This window comes from Brienomyrus brachyistius, chromosome 3 (assembly GCF_023856365.1).
Source record: "Brienomyrus brachyistius isolate T26 chromosome 3, BBRACH_0.4, whole genome shotgun sequence".
Classification (NCBI taxonomy): domain Eukaryota; kingdom Metazoa; phylum Chordata; class Actinopteri; order Osteoglossiformes; family Mormyridae; genus Brienomyrus; species Brienomyrus brachyistius.
The window spans coordinates 22,569,739-22,587,988 of NC_064535.1; the positions used below are offsets into that span (position 1 = coordinate 22,569,739).

The following is an 18,250-nucleotide window of genomic DNA, read 5'->3' on the forward strand; positions in this document are numbered from 1 at the left end:
TGATCGCAGACCTCCTCTCCTGCATGTTTACATCTACAACACATGATCGCAGACCTCCACTCCAGCATGTGCACATCTACGACGTAAGATCGCAGACCTCCACTCCAGCATGTGCACATCTACAACGTAAGATCGCAGACCTCCACTCCAGCATGTGCACATCTACGATATAAGATCGCAGACCTCCACTCCAGCATGTGCACATCTACGACGTAAGATCGCAGACCTCCACTCCAGCCACTGTTATGCATATGTTCTTGAGAGGTTCATGCACCTTCAGAGAATATGGTCTGACCTAGGGACGAGACATTTGTTCCATTGCCATTCTACACAGAATGCTAATTCACTATATATCAGAGTCAGCAATCCAGTGAGACAAGGACATCTCCCTGCTTCCCATACCTTTGGGAACTCTAGAGGGTATTTCTGGAGCAGAATACAAACAAACCCAGTCAAGTGCTCCGTCCCACCTCTGCAGCCTGTACTAATTATGCTTATGATCATTAAACCACCTTGCAGTGATACCAAATTACAAGCTACTCAGATTTAATTAGGAACTAAACACTCTAATTTTGCTTTGAGTGTGACTTGAGTGTGTTGACTCATTCCCCTAACAGGAGGAATACTGTCCACATCTGAAACAAAGGCAGGGAATAAGAGGGTAGCTGTGAAGCAGTTGTCTTTCCTTCTGACTCTCAGAGAGATGAGATGATACATTCTTAGTATCACAGCTGATGCTGGGTCCACCTGTACATCACCATAATCTCTCAACAAGGAGCAACTTCAGATCACTTAGATCTTTAGACACCCAAAGGTGCATAGGAGGGTGTAAATACCCACGGCTGTAAAACAGTTGCAAATTACCATGATCCATTTTAGATATTTATTAAAATGTTTTGTAAAGCACTCAGTGTTTTAGCAGCATGCTGTAAGGATTAAAAGATGTTAGAGTTAATCTATGATAAAAAGAGCAGGGCTGCTTGCCTCAGTGCTTGGAAACAAGCAGGACCTAGTGTACCAGCACAGGTCTGGGTCTGGCTAATCTCTTATGTATGTTACCATGACAATTAATCATATCATTATTCCTTTGCATGCATTCAAGTAACGGAATTAACCTGCCTGATCACCATGTTAGAATTTAAATTAGGTGACACTTTATGAAAGGTCCAAACTAGTACCAGTACTGGAGTGGTCATCTGGCATACTGGACATTTTCCTGGTGGGCCAATGGGTGTATGTCTAGCAAAGTTAGGGACCCCCCATTGGCAAACTTATTGTGGTTATGTACCAATCAAAATTATGGACACACCTACCCAGAGAAAGGTTTATTTGTACTATTCTCTACATTTTAGATGAGTTCTAAGGACACTGAAACTATAACATAACATACATGGAATTATGCATTGACCAAAAAAATATTAAACAAAAGAAAAATTGTTTGGGGTGGGCAGCTATGTGGGTTGGGATTCAGAAGGTTGCAGGTTCAAATCCCGTGGTCGGCAGCGTGACCTCACTATCAAGTCCTTGAGCGAGGCCCTCTACCACTTAATCTTAGTCCAGCTCTGACTAGTACTAGTAGTTTTGCTGTCTTCTATGGTTTGACGCAATTAAAAGTTATAAAGTCCATTGCTGGGTTGGACACTGCTGTCCTGTCCTTATGATACACAACCACCTCTCTACCTGCTGCACCTGCGAATGTTGCTTCTTTTTGCCCCTCCGAGCAGTTTTCTCTGTCATGCCTGACCCTGTGTCACGCCATGGGATTGTAGTCCGTGGCTGTGGGCAGCGGTAGAACCTGCCTCCCTGAGGAGGTCCTGTCGCTCGGGGGGAGACATGCAGGGCAAAGTCCAGATGGGACTGGGAGCACGTGTGGGATTGGAGATCAGTCTGCTGAGGGCAACATGTGAGGCTAAGAGGCCAGTGCTGACTGATTTTTCCTCTTCTGTGAGGTCACAATCACCCTGCCCACACTTAACTCCTCAGTGTGAGTGTGGTAGGTGTTTGTATTTAACACCAATGCTGATGTCACTATCACTACCTAGCTGGCCTGTGTAGATCTTCAAACGAGGCAACGGTCATATTTTTTGACACATTCCTGATTAGGAACTGGATGTCATTTATACTTGATACCCTGTAATCAGACGGCATTAAAATGAGCCGTGAGTCATGGCTTCACCTCTTACTCATCCTATCGAAGCATCCATGTCGCAGACGTAGCTCGTCACATGAAGGCTTCAGAGACCTGCTGCTAAAATGGTCCCGTTATGATCTCCTTCCCCCCATCAGCTGTGGTGTGGAAAGATGAAAATGTTGCAGAACTTTGGGGGGAGGAGGGGGAAAAGATCACAATTTTAAGCAGAAAACAATCAAATTAAATGTGCTGGGGAAAAGGCGCGATAAACCTCGAGGATTTTCTAGTTGTATAGTTGGATGTGACTGATTGATTACCATAAAGACTGCAGTAAGCAGACCATTTCAGCATCAAAGAACCATTTTAGAGTGTTGTGGTTCTGTAATGCGATTTTATCAAATGACCTGTCGCGTGGGTGATCAAACTTCTCCTCCGAGGTATATATAGCTCTCTGGGAGAGAGAGAGAGAGAGAGAGAGAGAGAGAGAGGACTTGCAGCCGCGCAAAGTCTCACAAACCTGCCTCTGAATGCATTATCTGTGTATGTAGAGATTGGCTGCATTCCATTTACAGAACCACACAACTGCCAATACTATTGTGTTATGCAATATTCTACTCACCAGTGCTGTGGAAAACCATGGTCTCACGACAGGAAGTCACGATCTGCTATTTGGTACCTGGTTTCCTCCAGGTTGGGAGCTGCAGGCACTGAGGAACCCTGGCTGAGAAGTTAAACGAATGTTAATTTGAGGTCAGTTCAATTTCTATCTATCATGACAAGCAGAAAACAAGTGCCTTTACAGAACACATGGTGATAACGTCTAAATAGTCAGAATATCTATTTACAGCAGTATTTCCCAGTCCGGTCCTCAGGGATCCCTGCCGGTCCATGTTTTTGCTCCATCCCAGCTCCTTGCCAGACAGTCCACATTTTTGCTCCTGAGCTGGGAAGGAGCAAAAATGTGGACTGCTATGGGTTCCTGAGGACCAGATTGGGAAACAGTGATTTACAATATGTATAATTATTGTAGCTTCTTAGGTTTTAGTGGGCGGTGGCCGGGACTGCGGGTTAGGTATCTGTGTCTGTAGCTATCTGTGTCTGTGATCAGATGGTTGCTGATTCAAATCCCCTGGCTGACAGTTATACCACTGTTGGGCCCTTGAGCAAAAGCCATTAACTGCAATTATTCCAGAGACACCTGTCTGACCCTGTTTAGGCAATTGTATGTTGCTTTGGATAAAATGTAAATAAATATGTGGCTGTTCATAGTTCACGTCATGTTGAAGGGTGATGTGCATGGAAGGTTTTGATGTGCATGGAAACTGCAGTGCTGGGGTTTAATGCGCTGGAACACTATTGGAAATTATGATTACAAGATAAGAGGTCATTTTTAGTGGGTGATTGATGTTGTTCCTGGCAAACTGGATGGCCAAGAGCTGATTCAGGTAGGTCTTGAAAGCACATAATGACGTTAACTCATATCATTCTAAATAGCAGTGGAGTGTGTCTCATATAACCCAAAACAGAGGAATCTCTTACCTCCTAGCATAAAATCTGGAAGATCTGAAAGGCATGCAGGAGAATCAGTATTCGGCATCAGTGCTGGGGGCTCCAGTCTGCCGCATACAAATGACAGATGGTGCAGTGCGGCGCCCTCTAGTGGGAACAGTGTACACGCACAACAACGCCTTCCTGTTTTACCATTACAGTGACTGTCTTAATCAGCTATAAACACCAGCAAAGAGCAGGCAGGGCACTTGTCAGTATCCGTATAACACTATACACTGGACCGAATATTAACAAATACCTAGCAAGGACACTAGCTGACTAGCTACGTCATAACCATAGTATTAATATTAATAACGATGATGATGATGACGATGATGATGATGGTATTCCATCACATTGTCCATGAGAACCAAGTGAAATCTGGATAGATTTATAATAATAATAATAATAATAATAATAATAATAATAATAATAATAATAATAAGCACGATCCAAAGACTGCGGGAAACAGACACGATGAGTTATTGGATGTTCGCGATTTAATTTCCCACTTAAAGCGTTACCAGCACGCTCAGAACTCCCCGTGCATCGCCGGTTCTGTCAGTGATCTGCGTTCCCTTCACATCACCGGGAGGACGGAGAGGTTCCGGCTGCGTTCATAAACAGGGCTAACAAACGTCACGTCTGACAGCGAGTGTGGGGTGTGCGCGAGCGACAGCGGCCAGCTAAGCGCACTATTGTCGCGGCTGCTGAAAGTCCGGGCAACTTCTGCTCTGGCGGATTTCTTCTCCACCAACATTTAAACCCTGAAAGCGATGGTGGTGGCGTGCCGGACAACCTTCGCGGAGGCTACACTTACGGCTGGGATTGAGAATTCGAGTCTGGATGTAGCTGATTGGAGTGAAAGAGTTGGTGATCAACGAGTGGAGGAGGAGGGGAGAATCTGAAGTGGGTTTTTATGTGTGACTCTCAGGCGGCCATGTTAACCAAGAAACCGTGCGCTGCCATCTATCCTTCTGGTAAGGAGCCGCAAGCCAAGAACTGAATGGGGAAAGAAAACATGTTTCATTTATTATTTTTCTCGTGTGTCAGCGGAGAGTGTTTTTTATTCTCTGATCGGTTTGCTCTGACTGGTGTTGATGCGATGCACACAGGGGTCTGTCATTTAACTGAGCGTCCCTTTACTAACGCACGATTTTAGGTTTTGTATTCTAGCTAAATATCCGGGGCGTTGTTTTTCTTCCCCAAAGGAAAGCTGTGTATCGAAAAAGGGGGTGGCTTTTTAGTGTTTTCCGTACAGTATTAACCAGTGCCAATTATTATACATGCACAATAGGATTAAAAACGAATAGGTGCCTTGCAATATCTTTGTATAAATCTTACGTGTGAATTTAATGTCGACAATAAATGCATGTAATAACTTTTATTTTTGCGCACAGGTTGACTGTGCGGTGCAAATTTAAGATAAATGCATTGTGCAATTCAGATGATTCAGGATGGATTATTTCTGTTACAGTGGGGTTCCCCTGTTAAACGACATCCGTACTTTTCAAGGACATGTTTATGGTTTAACCCTTTACAAACGATTGATCGCAATTTGTATACGTTGCTCTGACGTGGGTGATTAATTATGAGCGTTATGTATGAATGACAGTGCTCCCGTTTTTTTTATTCTCTCCCTCTCTGTGTTATAGGTAAGGGCGGTGAGGCTGGTTGCCAGACACAGTCTTCCCCCGGAATCGGCGCTGGGGGTCACCGGACCGGAGACGAATCCGACACACCGTCTCCTGTCACGCTGCCACCGCTTAAAACCCCAAACTCCATCTCGGTATGATGGATGAGCGACCATCCGACAACCGCACACATGTTTTCGCCGTTAAGGGGGGCTCCAGGTTTTTTATTTTTTTTAAACCGGCCCAAGATCGTTAAAATGTGGATCACCGAAACTCCGCGTCTAAAAGCAGACTGACGTCACGGCCGTCGCCCCGAGTACGTGTTTAATTTCGGTTTCGGTATGCAGACAATCTGTCAGGATTCCGCCTTAAATTTCCGCCAGATTAAGTTACAGAGTGCCAAGCTGTCAACGCCGGGATCCGCTCCGTTTCATCTTTTGTTGGTCTTTTGTGTTGGACCGTGTTTGGATGGAGCACCGCTGTTCGCGTTTGGTCAGTTCACCTTCACGAGGGTTTACGGGAACGTGTACGTGTATGGAGTACGTGTGTGTGTGTGTGAAAGATATATATAGTCGCTCTTACCCGATCGTAACAACCCAGTCAGAAAGCGAATACCACTTTGACTCTTTTTCTTGCTGAATATGAACTGGATTGTGATGTGAATATGTGGAGGTGTTTTATTTGTGAAGGAGACGCGGTGTTTTTTTCGTGTTGTTTTTCTGGAGTGATAATGAATAGGACGTGGCCCATTGAGTGCCGCCGGTAAACTTAAGGTAATGGACTTAAAGTCGCGGCAGATTTTTCAATATCATCTAGTCTGGATAAAATCGTTTCGAAGGGACTCCGTAAAGAGAAAGGGGGGGGGGCAGTTAAGACGATTCCAAGGGCCCCTGAGTTACAGGAGCCCTAAAAATTTTGGAATATATTCAGATTGGTCTGGGTTGAGGGCCCAATACAAGTGTGCGGGGCTCCTGCCCTCCAGGACTGACAGTTTGACACTCTTTTATTAAGCTAACTTACAACTGAAGTAGTGGAAAACTGAGACCCGCGCTTGGCGACCTCATTCACGTCCGCTGCAAGCTATCTGTACTCATCTGAAGGCCTCGTAAATGCAAAATACTAACGGCCAGCGCCCATGTGAAGAGCGCTTGTCTTCCTGCTTTCATTTTTAATGTGTCTTATCAGTTCACTGTTTTCTCAGTAGCCCAGTGTTCCGCCCAGACAACCATGGCCCTTAAAAGTTCATTTTTATTGCTAAAAACTCAGGATTGAGTTTATCTGCCTCATAATACATTGATAATTCTGCATACGGGATCTTTTAACTTGATGACCTGGCAGGAAACTAAGCTTTTCATAGTTGAGTGAGAAATTCTGAGGGGAGATTTTGATTTATATAACAGTAGAGCTGCTTAAAGCTACTCCTATTAGACTTCGGCTCCACACGCTTGGGGTAGATACCCTTTCCCGCAGGTTCTGTGAGGCTGATGGCCATGTTGACAAATACTTGCACATCCTCACCCGTGAGCTGAAATTCGACAGATAAGTGTTCATGTGATTGACCCCGTTTGGCTATCGATAGTTCTGAGCGCTAAAAAGCTAAAAATACAGACGTCATTTGACTGTGACTGTAAGAGGAGATTGTACTGCTGATGTCTGGTCTGTGTTTCCATTGTGCTTTGAGCATATATATATATAACATAAATTATATATAAAAAAGTTTTCTAGGGTTGCAGTCATCTTCTGAAGCTTCTCGCCCTTACTTCACCCCTACTGCCTAGGGCCTTGTTCTTAGCTGGCATCCAGCAGACTGTGAAGTCGTCTATTTTTAATAGTTTAAGATGCTGAAAATGTTTGCCATGATATGAATGGGAGTCATGTGAGACTGGAGGGTGTTATCAGAGCTGCAGTGTGTTTTGTGGTCAGCCTTTGCTCCGCTGGGGTCCACGGTCAACCCATTTCTCAAACTCCTGCTATGGAGAGAAGAGACGCTCCGTGGCATGATGTTCATAAACCATCATTTTGGACGTGGGTGCAGCTCGATTCTCCGAATGCAGCCATCGAGAGCCTTTAATATGCAGCATGTGTCTTTGGTGTCACCATCTGCCCTCCACCTGTCCGCGCAGAATGCATGTGGTACCATGTCAGCTGACAGATCCTCTTGTTCGCTCATTAGGGCTTTGGTTACGAATAGCAGCACATGGATTCCACGTAACCTTGGGTGGTGCACTGATTGGGAAATGGTATGCTTAGTGTAATGGGCAGGGCTTGCATTTGAAACATACTCCAGTGGCTGTCAAAATGGACTCTTCCTTAACCACCTCTGTCTGGGGGTAGCTATCTAGCCAAAGAACGGAGATCAAATTTGAAAGACCTTAGAGGTTTTTTTTACCATAGTAGTTGGTGTTACAATGTTGCAGGCAGGTGATTCAGTGATAGCGTTCCATCTTTTTGCCAAAGGCAGAGGCAGTGGATACAATATATTTTCATGTACTTTGATATGTTAAGTCAGAGTTTTATAGTGTTCTAGATTTACTTCCAGGACAACGGGTTCTGCTACTTGGCAGTGCATAAGAGACGGCCTGACCTATAGAGAGCAACTGCAGCCGGGAGAAGATTTAAACTTTTAATCTGAATTAAACTGTCTCAAGTGGCTCAGACAGTGTGAAAATCCTCTGCTGATATTGTGGTCGCTGAGGCGCTCTTACTGAGTGTCTTTTCAGCTCTGTTGAGGAAAAGGTTTTCTAATGACAGAAACTAAGGGATATGTGTTTCCATCAAGATATCGAGGTAATAAATTGTTTGTGGAAGCTTTTGTCAAGAAGGAACTGGGGCATTTTCTGGAAACTGTGTGTTATGAGACCCAGTGGGCTTTGTTAAACTTTGGGGAAAGCTCACAGACGGAAGAACTGAAGTTGGGATTTAAATCTCCCTGAAATTTTAATTCAATTCTAATTCTGTTCCCCAGGGTGATTTTTTTTTTCCCCCAATCCCAACTCCAGTTCCATTTTTAGATTTGGATTGGAATTGATGAATGCATTCCGGGAACGGCCCCAACCCTGAGTCTTGTAGAGGCCACCTTGATGAAGAGAATATTTTAAATTGCGAAGGACTAGTTGTGTAACACGGCTGAATTATAGACTCGCAGTATGGTATGCCTCAGACACCTGCATTTCTTGGAGGAAGGAGCTGGCAGACATTCTCGTTGCTCTTGCTTCTGTTGCTGTTTTTAAATTTATGAAGTCATTATATACTCATGGACTAAAGTATTATTTCTGTTGTGTATATTTGAATTTTTTTGTTTTTGCCCTAATGGCTCTCTCTCTCCCTCTCTTTCTCTCTCTCTCTTTTTGGCACCCAGGTTGGAAACTCCAGGCACACAATGAATGACCATTTGCATGTTGGGAACCACCAGCAGAGCCAGGCTCAACAGCTGTTCGAGGAGAACATTAACAAGCGGGCAGTATTGACAGCGCAACCGAATGGTCTGGCCCCTGTGGGTCGGAGTGGCCTCCCAATACAAGATAGGGTGCAAGAGGGTGTCCTCTGTCGGCAGGGCAGCTCAAACTCTCTCAAATCCTCCGACAGCAAAGCCAGACCGGCTCCCATGTCCCCGGAGCAGGCCATGAAGCAGAACGTGTCCAAACTGACAGCTTTTGAGCATCACGAGATATTCAACTACTCGGAGATCTACTTTGTCGGCCCGAATGCCAAGAAGAGGCCTGGTGTGGTTGGAAGCCCCAACAACAACGGCTACGACGATGACCAGGGCTCCTACATCCACGTGCCTCATGACCACGTCGCCTATCGTTATGAGGTGCTCAAAGTCATCGGTAAGGGAAGCTTTGGCCAAGTGGTGAAGGCTTATGACCACAGAACGCACCAGCAGGTGGCACTCAAGATGGTACGAAATGAGAAGCGCTTCCACAGGCAGGCGGCAGAGGAGATCCGCATCCTCGAGCACCTACGCAAGCAGGACAAAGATGCCACCATGAATGTTGTCCACATGTTGGAACACTTCACATTCCGGAGCCACATCTGTATGACCTTTGAACTGCTCAGTATGAACCTCTATGAACTCATAAAGAAGAACAAGTTTCAAGGCTTCAGCCTGCCTCTAGTACGCAAGTTTGCGCACTCTATTCTCCAGTGCCTGGACTCCTTGCAAAAGAACCGGATCATCCACTGTGACCTCAAGCCTGAGAACATCCTGCTCAAGCAGCAGGGTCGCAGTGGTATAAAAGTAATTGATTTTGGTTCCAGCTGCTACGAGCACCAGCGGGTGTATACCTACATCCAATCCCGCTTCTACCGTGCACCAGAGGTCATCCTAGGGTCACGCTATGGGATGCCAATCGACATGTGGAGCTTAGGTTGCATCTTGGCGGAATTACTGACGGGGTACCCTCTTCTGCCTGGGGAAGATGAAGGGGACCAACTGGCTTGCGTCATCGAGCTTCTGGGTATGCCATCCCAGAAGCTTCTCGACGCATCAAAAAGAGCCAAAAATTTTGTGAGTTCTAAGGGTTTCCCACGTTACTGTGTAGTAACCACCTTGCCGGATGGTTCCGTGACGTTGAATGGGGGACGCTCACGTCGGGGCAAAGTCCGGGGTCCCCCTGGGAGCAAGGAGTGGTCGACAGCTCTCAAAGGCTGCGACGATCCTTTGTTCCTGGACTTCCTCAAGCAGTGCCTGGAGTGGGACCCATCTTTACGCTTGACCCCCAGCCAGGCCTTGCGACACCCCTGGCTCAGGAGACGCTTGCCAAAACCCCCAGCTGGGGAAAAGGTCCCTATGAAGTGTATCCCAGAAGGTTCTGGGACCGTAACGTCTGTCTCGAAATTACCTCCCCCCTTGAGCTCATCCACCAAGCTGAGGACTAACCTGGCTCAGATGACTGACGCCAATGGGAATATCCAACAGAGGACGGTGTTACCGAAATTAGTGAGCTAAGCCGGGACCAGATCTGTCTAGTAATTTATTCTTTTTTAAAGAGGAAGTAGCCTGTGTCTGATGTCAGGATGAGGTGCGAAGGAGAGTGGTCTCTCACTGGCTATTTCTGTGTGAAGTCTGTGCAAAGATTTTAGCCTTTTTTTTTGTAATGGTTGGCTTTGTTTTGCACCTTGGTTTTTAAAGTTTTTTAACTAAAATGGAGCCATGCTTTTAGGTTCTTATCTCAGGACTGTATGTGATGTTCCATGTCGCCATGCAAACTGACCCAATATATTACTGAAGCCCAAGTCATTTAAGTCTGTGTCGGGGGACTGACGTGGCTGGCCGTGCTGCGGTGGTGAGCGTTTGCAGTGCAGGGCTGAGAGCTGTCCCGCACCGTGGCTTGGCCGCCGTTATCACTGCCATTGCGTGGACGAAGGAGGCGGCATCTACCACGGCTTCCTCCTCATACCTGTGTCAACAGCTGCGTAGTCGTTGTTGCTGGTTTTAAATATATCCGTGCCTCTTTGATTCTAAGGTTACAAACACAGACCTCTTCTGCTCGACGGTGATTCTTTCCAACAAGTTCCCAGGATTTGAAATGCAAGCTTTAAGTAAACAAGGATATGTAAGTGACATGGAGGTGGGCAATGAAGTAACAAAAAAAAGAAAAGAAAAACGTGCAAAAAAAAAAAAACAAAACATACAGAATCCTTTTGTTTTAATGTTAAAAATGTGTTCACATTATGCTTTTGGTATGTGCCTAAAATTGTCTCGACATTCCTTATTGGCTGAAAGATGGGAATTGCGGAGTAGATGCATCTGTGCAAATCACAGTTCAAGGTCATGTCTCTGCCATGACACCACATGATTTAAGTGAAAGTAATGAAGATCGGGCGGATTTATATCCACATCACCCTTACCTTGTGGCTCAGGTCTCTTTCTGGTCCTGCTCATTCTCTGAGCAGCAGCAAACTATGACGTTTTACAGTTGGGTATTTAAAATGACACATTCTGGTGCTCTACCTTTTTATTAAGGTACTTTTTTAAATATAATAAAACCATGTTAATTGACTTATGTAGTGGGTTGGAAAATATTTTCTGTGTTGCCTTTAGCAAGGAATTGCGTGACACAGATCTTTTAAAGGAAACCTGTGTGTGTTTGACAAATTACATGGACTTATTGAACTGGCATGATTGTTATAGGTGTTCCAGGCAAATTAGAGCACAGATCTTTGTACGTCCGTCCGTTTTTAAAGGTTGAATTCAAGACAGTAGGGAAGACATTCTGCAGGGGGCACTTGGGGTGGGGGTTTTGCCACCGTATAGTGAATCCCTCGACAGCAATATTTGGGGTGATGGATGTTTATGCTTAGGCATTCGCAAAAAGCCGTAATACTTCAAACAAGGTCCCTCATAATTCCAGCAGCTTTTTTGGTGTCGTTTGAAAACAACAGGTTTTAAACACCGCAAAATCTCAATTTTATAAGTCAGACTTTCAATTCTAAAGAAACAACTTTGTGCACTCTCAAAACCTACTAAATTTTGTGTTTCGGCCAGTAGAAGAGATCGATTTTTTTTATAGCAGTTTTAGCACATTTTTAAGGCTTTGTACACACTTATTATCTAAAATTATTATATGGAGTTGGTGAGAGTACGGTAAGCACTGAAGCAAACTGAATTACAGGTGCTGTAAATGCGGAACCTGGACATGCTCCGTCGGCATGGTAACCACGGAACGTCCTCTAACCTTTGTGTACTACCTTGTGTACTACGATAACCTCCACAGTTAATGCTACACCCATAGGGCCTCATCTATCATTAAGCAGAAAATAGCAGCTCTCTGGGGTGGCGTAGGGGCCCTTTCCCTGGGCAATCCCACAAGCTGCTAAGCACAGTAGCCCAACAGTCCTAGTGCCACACTTTTGTGAGTATTTACAGCAGCAGGAAGAGTCGTGCCCTTGGTTTTACACAATGTGCCTTTGGTTTTAGTGTCTATCCACCCATTTTCTTTCCTGTAATCCCACACGACTCCTTAAGATGTTTGTTTGGCTATACATATTTGACCAGCAGCCAATCATATCTCTCCGTATAGTACCTGTGCCAGAGCAGTCAGTACGGTTTCATTACATGGGTACTGTTTCTTTGAATAAACACTAATTTCTGCAAGCACCTGTAAAATAATCCAGTATTAAATATACCGCACGGCTTTCTCATTGGGTGAATGGTGACTTTGTTACTGTAATATCTTCTGTCTCAACGTCAATGTTGGTAACATCAGCTGAAGCTGGGGGGTGTGTGTATGCCTGGATTTTACCTCAGCCTGTTGTGGCGCCATGTTTCAGATTCGAACCCAGGGCATTTGTTGAAAGGGCATTTCTCCCTGCGGTTTCAGTGGCTAGAAGGTACTGATCTTGATTGAAGGCCTTCCCACTCACCGTGTCCAACTTGCCATACTCTGGAATAAAGGTCCCCAATAATTTGATGTCCGCAGACTGTTTTACGGCGTACAGGAGTTTTCATGAACTGGCAAAACAGTGGAGGGAAGTTTAAGCAGCCCCTCTGGAAAACCCCCAAAATTCCCCGCCCAGTGGAATACTGGCCGCAGACTGGGGGTGGGGAACCCCTGTTCTAGATTACCTATGTGCAGGATGTGAGAGTCATCTTCTGGGGCCAGGCTTAAAAGCGGGGCTGCTCCGAAAATCCTGCAGGCGTAGCTGAAACAATGTAGCATCACTCCAGAGCTCTTTTGTTGAACCTGGTTGGATGCATCCCTGCAGAAGCGGACGCGGTGTGACAACGTATCCAGGGTGAGTCAGGATGTGGCCCATTGTGTGACTTGGGGTCAGACTCATGCTACGGTCGGGTAGCCGGTGAGGACTTTCTAAGGCGCATTTCCTGCCACATGCTATCTGTACTAATGCTGAAACCAGAACTTGGCTACTGTAGGAGACCTCGAATGAATAACAGACTGATTACTTGTTTGTGTTATGCCTCTGTGACATTAAATGTACATATGTGGAATTTGCAGAGTTCATTCTGGATGTGTATCATTTTTTTTTTTTGCCCCTGGATAATTGCTGCTGAAAACACACAGTGTCGTGGTGGGTTTTCATCCTGGGGGGCCAGTTTTATGACTGTATGTATTGTACAGCCGATGAAGTGAACATTTTTTAGTGATCATTTGTTAAATTTTATCGTTGTGGTCGGAAAAATAAAAAATACCAGTCTTTACGAACGCTGTGCATAGTGACTCTTTCTTGCATCGCTTGCATTCCCTGCCATCTTTAAAAGTAATAAGTTCTGTAGTGCATTCATTTACTAGTGTTGTGGATTACCCACAATGCACCTTGCAAGAATAAGTTCAATAAGTTCAAACTCGGTGATGGTATTTTGTGGTATGGTGTTCTCATCTGTTTTGGGGCAGGCACAGAGAGGAAAATCTCTTGGATATGCAAGCAGTCTTTCTAAATAACCTTCATGCTTAAATTCTGCTTTATTTACACAAAGACCTCATTTGGCGTTTGCCAGGAATAAAACTTGACAAGTGTGAGGAACCGTAGCCAGAACCTGACCTTCCGTCTGACCAAACAGCCATTAACACGACGGGCAACTCTGCTGCAGTTCATTCAGAGAGCTGCTGTGTGTGTCTAAGGAAAATGTACAGGATGCCTGCTTATGAGCTGGGTTTGTGATGGAGAGTGGAAGCGTCAGATCCTTCCGATTTATTGTTGCCTATGGAGCTAAACTGAGACAAGTTTGTCGATGAAGCCTAGTCTCAGTCTTGACGCGTTTTTTTCAGTGAATTGCTGTACTCATGTTAGCCTCCGCAACATGCCGTCGCATGCTTGCTGACCGCTTAATGCTCGACTCATTGCCATGTGGTCCGTACCAGCAAATGAGACGATTCCATCAGGGCGTTTCAAACACGTCTGCACAATAAATATGTCTGAGACCAGGGCAAAGTCCGGTAAACTTAAGTCAGGTGCATAAATTGATTTTTAATCTTTAAAAATAGTTTAAAAGTCTTATTCGGAGGTAAAAAGCACATGTGGCAGATGCTACACGGTGAACAACAAAACATCGATTGAGAGAATTTCTGATCTGCAGTTTGGTAAATCAAACATGCATCAGCGACTGCCTGATTGTCTCGAAACTGAAGCATTTAAGATTAACGCAGAGCATCCGGTTCTGGGGTCCTGGTCTCTCCAGGGCTGAGTGGAAAGCTAACCCTCTGCTTCACCTTTCCCAAGCCGAGTCGGATCCCCGTCACCTTCAAGCACCGGGACTTCCCACCTGTGGCCAATTGATGGGCCAGCTGAGGGTTAATGTCAGTGCTGGGATGGCACCCGCAATTGCCGCATTTAGCACAGGCATGACATGGGCACCCCTTGGAGCATTAGGCCCCATTTGCTGGGTCTCTGACACAGACTACGGCTGTGTCTGAATTCAGGGGCTGCATCCATCTAAGGCTGCATTGGAAGACCGAACGTGTCACAGTGGTGCGTCCCATGTAGAATGCTCCTAGAAAGGCGTCAGCGAAGGATGCCCCCGAAGGATGCTTCACAGTCCAACATATCCCAACATATCCCACAATTCATAGAGGCACAGAGGTAAAGTGGGCGTGTCCCGGCTAGGCAATAGGAGCGGCGCTTTGACTCAAGGGTAAGAGCGGGAACAGCTGGTAGGAAATTATCCGTAGGCCTGACCCTCCCATTTGACAGTGCTTTCAGGACCTTCAAAGACCGCAACCTACAAAGGCTACACCTTTGTAGACCGCGTCCTTGGCAGGGTGTAGTCCCTGAATTTGGACACATAGTACTGGACAAAGTAACCTGTGTATTACCTATATGGATGAATATACTCCAGAACATTCTGTGCTGAACCAATGAAATATCCATGTGTATGTGTGTGTGTGTGTGTATATATATATACACACACACACACACATACAATATATATATATATATATATATATATATACACACACACACACACACACACACACACATACAATATATATATATATATATATATATACACACACACACACACACACACACACACACACACATATATCCTTCCATTGTTTAACCAGTAAGGGAACTGAGGGGTCATTTCCACTGGGTTGCATAAGTGTGCATTGGACAGAAATACTGGCAGTCTGAATGAATCATGTGGTTTCGCTCGAGTGAGCAAGATTCGTTCGCTTGGCAGGCATGGCACGTAGGGCCTGTCGCCGCTGTAAAAACGGAAGCGTCTGCCACCGCGAACAAACCCAGTGCTGGGTCACATGACCCAGCGGCTGAGCGGGCACGCGGGTGGGATGGTGCCTTTTAAACCATCATCCAATGTTTGTGGTAATTCGTGACATCCTGACATGATGGCGTTGTCTGTGTACCGTGTGCGGCTGTGGTATTAAAATAATGTCAGATCCGAAATCCGGTGGATTTGAAAGCGTTACAGTAGAGTGTAATTAGTCCAGTTTATTTGGCATGGTTTAATCAAATGCCTTTGTGTTTTAGCTCTTTGTGAGGTTTTGCGAGGGCTATAATTGACCTTTTCAGCAGTCATCCCGAACTCCCCTTTGCCTCTATGTCAAATGGGAGGTAAAAAGAATGAATCATAGCTCTTTCTCTTGCAAAGTGTTACACAAACACCAGTGCAAAGGTCAGCTGTGACTTGTGGGGTACAAACATTAACTCCTAGGTCATAGAAAAACGTTTTTCATGCAGTGCAACTGACATCACCATAGCTTTTTAGGAATGATTTAGTGATTTTTCTTAACCATTTTCACCCAAAATGGGAGCCAAAAATCTCAGTTATAAAGATTAAACACAAACACAAAGCTAAACAAAATGTTTTTAAATCTTTCAACTGCATTGCATGAAAGCCACAATAATCAATTTGTACGATAAGTTTCTGCTCAATTTCTTTATTAGTTTTCTCATTTTTTTCTCATCTCCATCACTCTTGTCCTGGATTTCATGAAATACTTCAGGTTTTTTCATAAATAAATGATAACACAATACAACTGATTAACTACAATATAAGCAAAATCAACAATTTACACCAATATTTCCCAATCCAGTCCTTGGGGACCCACAGACAGTCCACATTTTTGCTGCCTGGGAGGGAGCAAAAACCTGAACTGTCTGTGGATCCCTGAGGACCAGATTGGGAAACACTGGCTTAGACAATGAAGCTGTATAATTTGAGTCTGTCTTCAAAGTATGTTTAATAAATACAGAAAACTGATATGTGTGTACTGGTTTCCATAGTTGCGGGTGGGGAATTATACCGTTCTTTTGCTGTGTAAACTGAAAGTAGAACAGCAAGCAAACTCGCAGTGCTTTTTCGTTTGTCGACTGCGCGACCACATGGTATTGGCAACTGACGGCCAACGTCGCTCTGTGTTAGGGCCTCCTGGCATGTTAAGGGAGTGCGGGTTTAATGGTTCTCCACAAGGGCTTCCAAAATCAGCATGAAATCCTGTGGCATCCTGTCAACACCGCTTATCACATTATCCTGTTACTAACACAGATAGGGCATATTTAAAAGAAACAGGATGTTTCAGGAGCCGATCACATGACCACAGAAGTCATGTGGGCACCGAGAATCAGGCCCGCGTCAGAGACTTTGGAGACTTTAACTGGAAGACCCAACAGTCCGACCACCTACAGGATCCCGGCGACAGTCACAAGGAAGACAAAAAGCTGAACGGAAAGCCTGAAAGAAAGAAGTAACGTTTCTGTGAAAAGCTCACAGAACTCTGGAGGTTTTGTGCATTAAATGATAGGAAATGTAAGAAGCTCATTCTGTTTTATACAAGTGGATTTTTTAGAGGCTCAGAGGGAGGACACCTGAGCCTGTCACCCCCCCCCCCCCCACGCACACACAAACACCCCCTTGTGTGTGCGTGTTGGACCCCACAGAACCTTTCGGATGACAGTCGTCAGTTCCAGCCCCCACGTGGCTGCACTCTCACTGCTCCCTGGGGCATTTGGCTCAGTCCCAGGAAAGGCTGGTTGAAAGGAGCTGGTGTCAACAACCAGGGGAGGGAGGGGGAAGACCTCAGTGCACGAGTGGGCATGTGTGTATCATATTGCACAAGAATTGCACTGTTTCACACAAGATCCCGACCACGGGTGGTGATTGGGGGGGTGGGGTGGGGGGGCAGTCACCACAGTTGAAACTTCAATTAATTAGCAAGACCAGCATTGCACATGTTCTGAGCTGGAACGTCGCATAAGTGGTCTTCTGGCGCTCAGTAGGTAGGTAAAACAGCAGGAGTCAGATCCGTGCATTAGAACACAAGGTAAGCAGGGTGTGGGATTCCCCCCCACCCCCCACCCCCCACCAAGAGCAAACATCAAACTCCGCGTAGGATCCTGGCCAGTGCAGTCCACAGCAACACCTGGGGACCTGCTGATGGACCATCAGATATTCTTCCACCTCTCTAATAGTCTCTTGCCTTTCTTTTTCCTCTCAGCATGTCAAGCCAGCCCAGTGTAAGTGAGAAGATCCATTTCTGCAACAGCTTTTGATTGGTTGGGCTTTGCTGGTGTTTTTAACTGAAAATGAGACCTTGACGCCTATGTTAGGTATGATTACCACACTTGTGAGTCATCCACTATGCAGTTTAACTTGTTTTTAGTGGGTTAATGGGTTTAGTTAACCATTCAGCAATTGAATCCCAAACCCATAGTATTCACATTTAACCCAATTACTAATATATAGGTGTAAATAAATAATTGAACCAGTTAGTCTGTTGGACCAAACTTTACTCCCATTGGGGCTAAAGTAATCCCTGACATTGTAGGTTCAATGGCTGGTTTAGCAAATCACTGCTGGTTCATGTTTACCAGAGGCACTATCCTTAGAAAAAACAATTTTGTTTGTTACCCATACAATATTTATCCCATAAAAGCAATAAATTAAAAAATCTGTTCTATATTTGAAACTAAATAAATACAACGGCCTGGATGTCAGCTCTACAGACTTCAG

The 18,250-nt window shown here is 45.1% G+C and overlaps 1 protein-coding gene across 3 annotated transcripts; it reads left to right on the forward strand.

Moving 5' to 3' along the window:
* Positions 1-4,236: 4,236 nt before the first annotated feature.
* On the forward strand, positions 4,237-13,481 carry LOC125738868 (dual specificity tyrosine-phosphorylation-regulated kinase 2-like). Of its 3 annotated transcripts, XM_049008351.1 has the most exons (3): positions 4,237-4,659; positions 5,335-5,468; positions 8,672-13,481. In XM_049008351.1, exons 1-3 carry the CDS (start codon positions 4,599-4,601, stop codon positions 10,262-10,264), a joined length of 1,788 nt encoding a protein of 595 aa, XP_048864308.1. In that variant the 5' UTR covers positions 4,237-4,598; the 3' UTR covers positions 10,265-13,481. The 3 variants fall into 3 exon arrangements, with proteins under 3 accessions (XP_048864308.1, XP_048864310.1, XP_048864309.1); XM_049008353.1 differs by lacking the exons at positions 4,237-4,659; positions 5,335-5,468 and adding an exon at positions 5,478-5,629; XM_049008352.1 differs by lacking the exons at positions 4,237-4,659; positions 5,335-5,468 and adding an exon at positions 5,636-5,805.
* Positions 13,482-18,250: the final 4,769 nt, after the last annotated feature.

Excerpts from the sequence above, each read along its gene's own strand:
- LOC125738868 (XM_049008351.1), top strand. The coding sequence starts at position 4,599 with ATGTGTGACTCTCAGGCGGCCATGTTAACCAAGAAACCGTGCGCTGCC. Across the intron at positions 4,660-5,334 it reads CGCTGCCATCTATCCTTCTG|GTAAGGGCGGTGAGGCTGGT; the intron begins GTAAGGAGCCGC and ends TCTGTGTTATAG. Across the intron at positions 5,469-8,671 it reads AAACCCCAAACTCCATCTCG|GTTGGAAACTCCAGGCACAC; the intron begins GTATGATGGATG and ends TTTGGCACCCAG.